General features: G+C 35.0%; 1 protein-coding gene across 1 annotated transcript; it reads left to right on the top strand.

The window, feature by feature from the left end:
* Nucleotides 1–737: 737 nt before the first annotated feature.
* On the top strand, nucleotides 738–5072 carry LOC134664445 (ubiquitin-conjugating enzyme E2-17 kDa). The gene is made up of 5 exons (XM_063521109.1): nucleotides 738–1010; nucleotides 1523–1586; nucleotides 1990–2021; nucleotides 2217–2400; nucleotides 4830–5072. Exons 1-5 carry the CDS (start codon nucleotides 987–989, stop codon nucleotides 4967–4969), a joined length of 444 nt encoding a protein of 147 aa, XP_063377179.1. The 5' UTR covers nucleotides 738–986; the 3' UTR covers nucleotides 4970–5072.
* The last annotated feature ends 2378 nt before the right edge of the window (nucleotides 5073–7450 follow it).

The raw sequence follows: 7450 nt of genomic DNA, 5'->3' as shown, positions 1-7450 counted from the left end.
CTATACACACATATTTTTAATGCTGCGTACACATGGGATTACTGATGGCCAACAAATTATATCAAACGCTAAAAAAACACGAAAAACACATAATGTAGCGGCTATTATGAACTTGTTTTTACTTATGCGTATATTCTCCAATTTTTTTTATTACATCTCTTGATCTAAAAACACGTGGATTTATATTATACTCTGGAAATCTACCATGGTACTTACTAACAGAAGCTATAAAATAGATATGTGCATATTTTCATTAAACATTTCATGATTTTATTCAGAGATAAGGTCTTGAGGGTTTAGAAATTATTAATCTGTTCTCGGGACACCTGACATTACTAGCGGGAAGAGGAAAAGTTTCATATTGCAAAAATGTGTTTGAAAATAGCTACTCGCAATCCAAAAATAGCGCCGTGAATCCTCTTTGAGGCCAAATCGTCATATCCGGAAATGAAATGTTGCTATATATAAATGTAAAATAACAAAATGTTCACAGATATATTAAACCTATTTGTTGATTTTGTTGTCCTAGATAGCACCTTCACCATCAAATAATAACATGGAATATAAATAAGTAATTTCTTTATTTTATACACTACTCCTCTGAATAAATTACATTATTTAAAATATAAACATAAATAAACTTTTTCAAATAAATATTATATTTCGTTTATAGCAACTTTGGTCTGCCTCTAGAAATGGTCGATTTTCCTGTTTGCTGGTCTCCACTCGTCGAGAGTGTGTTAATTTTGTTATAAATCGCACTCTATTCTAATTATTATTATTTATTAATATTAGTTATTTTTATATTTTGTTTAAGACTTGAAGAACTGGTGTTATTGAGCATAAATGGTTATTGTTGCATAAAACGACTCAGTGGTACTTTTGCGTTGAGACGGGAGCCATCTTGCAATCTCTAATCAAAGGTCCTTGGCTCACAGTTTCGTTGTCTAGTTGAAAGTCAGTTTATTCCATCATAAAATAATCAAATGGCGTTAAAACGAATTAATAGGGTACGTATTGTTAATCGTGATTTCTATTTATATGAATGAACTGGTTCTTGAACAGAGTGTGGTAAAATATGTATCCAGACTTGGAAGTGAACGTTTCGTCATTGTGAATACCTATTATCGAAATTCCTTCTGGATAATTCCTAGTGCGTGATTGTTTTGCTGTAAAGGTGTGGACTATAACAATTTACACGATACGATACGGTTTCTATAAAATAACGGTGAATCAATGTTCTACGTAGGTGACAATTCTGTGCACACGGCGTACATAAAATGTCGGAATAATGTGCCAATTTTAAAGTTTTCTTGTCTTTACATGATGTGAGAAACGTAAAAATATGAAAAATATATCTTACAAAATTGCTTTATGAGAGGATTATCCCTGGCATACTTGGTTTCAAGTTCGTGACCGAACCTCGAGTTTATTTTGCAAATGATGACATGTCCGACTGATTTTGGTATTGTTTCTGGTCGTGTTGTGACACTGTGTACACGTCTTGTGGTTTCACTTTCAGGAATTACAAGACCTTGGAAGAGATCCCCCGGCACAATGTTCTGCAGGACCACACGGCGAAGACCGTGAGTACTAGCCCTTATTGATCTATGTGCTTATAGTTTTTGTGACTCATTGTCGCATTACAATAATAGTGAGAAATACAGTCAATGGTTAGTGTTTCATAGCATACTCTAGACACAGGTGAAAGCTTTACATGCTTCTCAATTGCCATGTGATGTAAACATTTGTCATTGTGAGAGTCCTTGTACTCAACATCATGGGTATATTATTATATTTAATATAAACTGATTTCAATGTGTACCTACTTAGCAGAAGGAAACCCTGACTCCATCATAGAACCATTCTGAATTATTTTGTGTATGAATTTACTTGATTCAGTAAAGTATTTGAATCTATTTGTGCATTTATTAGTTCAAATAATATAACATTTGCTTGTTTTTTTGATATCATGTTTTTTTTTTTCAGTCTTCCATTGGCAAGCCACAATTATGGGTCCAGTAAGTAGCTTTTTCACAAAATTCAATAAGTATTTTTAACATCGAGGCTACACCAATGGGAAGCGTCATTGTGATAATTGTCATTTTTCATATGGCCACACTAGGATTATCGTGATAATCAACAGCGTTTCCCATTAGTGCGGCCCCGGCATAAACAAAATACAACTGAGTAACCATAATTTGTTTTAATTGCAGGTCGACAGTCCGTATCAAGGAGGAGTATTCTTCCTGACTATACATTTCCCAACAGATTATCCATTTAAGCCACCCAAAGTTGCATTTACAACACGTATCTATCATCCCAACATAAACAGTAATGGCTCCATCTGCCTTGACATTCTGCGCTCACAGTGGTCCCCAGCGCTCACCATATCTAAAGGTATAACCATTGTGAATATCTAATCAGTCTATCATTAAGCATTGTCATTATCATCAATGTTCCATTTCTGTATATTTTCCTTTGTGTGCATAGTACAGTCAGCATCTATAATAGATAGTGAAAGCCATATTAGCTAAATATTTTGCAGTACATTTGTTATCCTATATAAAGATGTGCTGCAATTTATTCAACCACTTAGTCTGATACGGTCTGAACCTCAAACATAGCTTTGTTAAAGATATAGTTGATAGAGTTAAAGATAAAGTATAATTGTGTAAGGGAGAGAAAAGTGGTCTAAAGCAATAATGTACTGGTTTACTGGAGACAAAAAAAGGAAGCGTGGCCGGCCAACAAGAAGATGGGATGATGAGATTAAGAGCGCAGCAGGAGGTTGCTGGACTACAATAGCAAAGGATAGAGATACATGGAAAGAGTTAGGGGAGGCCTTTGCCTACAAAAGGCATACAGATATAAATTTAGATTAGTTATATATATATGTTAACAACAAAATGAAATGTACTACAAAATACTTATCTGAAATAAAGGCTATTTCATATTTCATATTTCAAAGAATGACTAAAGCAATAACAGATGTAAAACTTTTATCCCTACAAATGTGTTATTTACTTATAATTTCACCTTTATATATACGTAGTATGGTCAGCTAAGAAAGTGGTTTGAGTCGAAAAGTGGTAAACCACTTTCTTGGCTGACTACATGTGTAAAGGTTGAGAACATTGTAGGCATTTTTTTCTTTTTTTTTTTAAATTGAAGATTTGTTGCATGTGTGAGAATTACTTTTGCAACCATAACAACAATGTCTAGTAATACAATGTTCATTAAGGTAAAACAACTGGGATGCATGATGTTATACAATTAAATATGAGGTCATTTCATTAAATAGGTATCTTAATACTGGTATTCCTATTTTGTTTTACGTTTAAGTATGTTGAAAAAATAGGCGTTGCTACCCAACTCTGGTCAATGAACTTTTGGCCTCCTATCTTTATCTGATGTGTGTTCCTTTGTGGCTTTTACTGATTTCATATATTTTAGACTACCCTAATTGTATTGGGGTTCCACACCTGAGAGGTATTTAATGGAACCCTACGCCTCTTAAGGGGTCATCCATTAATTACGTCACACGTTTAGGGGGAGGGAGGGGTCAAGAAAATGTGACATATTGTGACATGGGGGAGGGGGGAGACACAAACTTTGTGACGTCACTTTAACTTCATCAGTAACCGAAAATTTATTTAAATTATTTAGTAAATAACAAGTTTTTAAAACGAAAATAATTTTTAATCGTTTAATTTTCTTTCCTAAGCAGTTTTGGGTTATAAAATTACTAATATTTATATCGTCAAAAATATTTTGATAAAATATTAATAATACTTATACTGCAAAACGTAATTCAAGACCAAAAAAAGTAAGAAATGTTGCCACTTTTTTACTAGCGCGTCTTGTATTTATGTACAAATAAATAAATAAAAGTACTTTTTTAAATAGTAGGAGTAAAATTACTAATGAATAAATTATCTTAGCGTGATTATTTATCAAAAGGAATTTAAAATTTTAGAAACAAATTATTGCAATGGCAACATTGTCTCACTTTTTTTGGTCTTGAATTACGTTTTGCAGTATAGGTACTTACTTAATTCGATTTGGCGATTTCGTAGAAAAAATGTGACGTCACACTAGGGGTGGAGGGGTTTGCCAAATGTGACCAAGTGTGACAAGGGGGGGGAGGGGTCAAAAAAACCTAGAAATTGGTGTGACGTAATTAATGGATGACCCCTAATTGGTCTATCTGTCTATTAGCCAATTGTAACTAAGGAACCATAAAATATGTAATAAATTTAACAATAGTACTTAAGCCTTTATAAGGCAAAGGGAACATATTTCCCACCTAATTTTGAACTTTATTTCCAAGTGGTAGGGTTCAATTTTGCACAATTCCTGACACCCTAATGCCTTATAAAGGGTTAACCTTCTGGGGTCTGGTGATGACATGTCTTATGCTGTGTACAGATGCCATCAGATAGATCAGAGCAATCAAGATGTTCATAATTATTTTAACAAAGCCTCTGTTATTAAAGGTTTAAACTACATGCTTCAATATTTTTGAGCACCAAAATGTTCTTATATATCTGATGGGTACCTATATTGACTGTAATTTTATGCACCATCATTGACATAGTATTTAAGTCTTATTGCAATGAGATAACGTCCACCAATATTCAGCTGTCGTGTGTTGCTACCGACATGTTAAAGTTATGTGCAGCAATCGTCATTTATCTTTGTCAACAGATAGCATTTTTATTTTACTGTGTTATGAAAAATTACTACTACTATTCACCAGATGCTGACTCACACTAATAATATTTTTGTTGAACTGATTTTAATGTGCTCAATTATTTGTTTTCCAGTGTTGCTCTCAATCTGCTCACTGCTATGTGATCCAAACCCAGACGACCCATTGGTGCCAGAAATTGCTAGGATCTACAAAACGGACAGAGAAAAGTACAATGAACTAGCCCGTGAGTGGACGAGGAAGTATGCCATGTGATGAGTCAGGCGTGACGTCAGCAACACATACACACACACATCGCCACAGCCCGGGCTCCCATCCCCCCCATTCCCAACCCAGTCCCCTACTTCAAACCGTGTTCCTCTGAAATATTCATCAATGACCTAAATTAACTGAACTTGTATAAATTGTCTACATTCACTAGGGTCTGCCTAATTTATGTCTTGTCCAATAATATTTTTTATGCAAATAATTGCATCCTAAGTAAACTCGTTACACATGTGCAAATATAGTTTCTGTTTATCTAATAAGATACATTTTCTACATAAGAGCAAAATTCTATTCCGTTAAACATTGATGTGTCAGTAGATGTCTTAATGCATTATTCTCATTTAGTTGAAGTTAAACATTAGTTAAATTTACATGATTTGAATAATTGTATTCCTAAAGAATGTGTACTTTAACTAGATCTAAATTGCATTGTGAAACTGTACAATAGCCATATGATTAAGAAACGGAGCGTTCATTGCTTACTACTGTCCGATTGATTCTCTTAGGAATTTGTCAATGAAATGTATGAAAGGCTCGTAAGTGTTCAGAACATATGAGTAATATAAGTAAGTGGTATTACGAAATGAGCTCGTTGACGGAGTCGAGTGGGTGTTAATTTTTTTACTAGAGAAACAACCTTTTTTTTTAAGTTAGTAAATGTAGCGTGCTACAGACCAGACTGACATCTGTTGAAGTGGTCAGTTTTCTTTCATCCACAATATTTTCGAAGGAAGGAAAACGCTCCAATAGCTACAACATTCAGTATAAATAAAATTACAGTGTATCTCATAAGATCATAAGTTACGATTAATCTAGATTTTTTCAATATGGCGTTCTTTATAATTTTATCTAATATATATTGTGGTTGTAAGGATACATGCGTTGTAATTTCCACGAATAATCCTATCCACGTACCATCCCACGTTCCTCGGGACAGACCGTACAGCGGCGCGGCCAAGGGCTGGCCCGTCACCCGCGTGGCAAGGTGTGTTGCCTACTGCTATACAAGAGGGACATTATGTTCGCTGGTTCAACACAGGGAGATTAAAATTAAAGCTTTTCAAATTGTAATCAATCGACAAGTTGTATTTTAGCTTCACTAAATTGTAAGAAACAATAAATTATTGTGTATGTAAATAACGGCGAGCTTTATTTAGGCACGGGTTCCCGTAGCGGCATGCCCTCGCCGGCTGTAAATAGTGACGTCCTTGCGCGGCAGGTGGACAGTTGGCGTTGGAAATAGCTCCACGCTCCAAAACGGCGCTTTAATTAAGATTTTATCGAACTTGCTATCAAATTCGTCCAACTAGAATCGATACTTAAAACTATAAATTAATAATGCCCTTACCTGGAGGTAACAGTAGCATTATTTTTAGGTAGGTACAACTGCCATTTATCCTTTTCAAATCGCGCAAGACTAAGTTCAGATAGCTAATAAATACTGCTTGCATTAAGTATTTACAGAGTTAGCAGATTCATAAGTGTTATATCGTCGTTCAGTGTCATAAAATAGTAACGAGGTCAAGCACCGGAGACCTACTTTTGTTATACTGTAATGATCGTCCACCGAAGCGTTTCGTCGAAAACGCAGAGCTAATTTATTTACAGTAACCCTTTTCCAGGCCATTCAAAAATGATTAATGACAACGCACATTTTTTGACTAAGCGATTATTTTTAAAATGTTTTAGAAACAAAATTATAATAGATCTATGGATTATAGCACACGTTAATAGTTGCTAATTATGATTTATTAAAAAATAAATTACGCCTTTTAAATATTAAACTAATCGTATAACACCCCTCTTTTTACGTGGGTTACAAATACGTATATAATATACCTACCTATACTATACGCACCAAATTTCATAAATATACATGGTCATGCTGCTGTGATAGGTATGGCAGACCGGACTGACCCTAAAAGACGTTTGTAGCTTTTGTAAAAGTACGATTCTTAATCAGATTTTGACCACTTCTAATGACCCCACCTTACCTCTCATTTTCCAAATAAGTTTTTTGATACCAGTAACTGTTGATTATTGATTATTCAATTCGTCAAGCGGAAGCACAGCAATAAAGGGATTCACTGTTACTCAGGTGACGAGAGGGCCTACCGCCAACATCGAAAATCGTTAGGTATCTGTCACTCGTGTGTTCAAGCGATAGAGGGGCAGGTATGCATTTCTGATGTTGGCGGTAGGGCATCAGGATTCCTTGTGCCCATGTATCACACTGAAGCGTAGAGAAGCCACCCGCACATCAACCCATTCGTAAAGAAAATTCAACACCATGGCGCGCCATTTCAATTTGGATTTCTTGTCTCTATTCCATACTATTTATAACCTCCGCTCAGACACAAAAACAGGGATAGTCTGAGCGGAAAGAGTCGTAGAATGTATTGGATCCCATACATTTCACGACTCTTCTCTTCAATGTACATCATTATCGGCGCGATTCGGGAAATTATT

This window comes from Cydia fagiglandana, chromosome 1, assembly GCF_963556715.1.
Source record: "Cydia fagiglandana chromosome 1, ilCydFagi1.1, whole genome shotgun sequence".
Classification (NCBI taxonomy): Eukaryota; Metazoa; Arthropoda; class Insecta; order Lepidoptera; family Tortricidae; genus Cydia; species Cydia fagiglandana.
This window is presented reverse-complemented; position numbering and strand designations above follow the sequence as displayed.

Bases quoted from the DNA above. Each gene is read 5' to 3' on its own strand.
- LOC134664445 (XM_063521109.1), top strand. From the start codon at position 987: ATGGCGTTAAAACGAATTAATAGG. The intron at 1,587-1,989 runs GTGAGTACTAGC...TTTTTTTTTCAG, and splicing joins AGGACCACACGGCGAAGACC to TCTTCCATTGGCAAGCCACA. The intron at 2,022-2,216 runs GTAAGTAGCTTT...TTTTAATTGCAG, and splicing joins AAGCCACAATTATGGGTCCA to GTCGACAGTCCGTATCAAGG.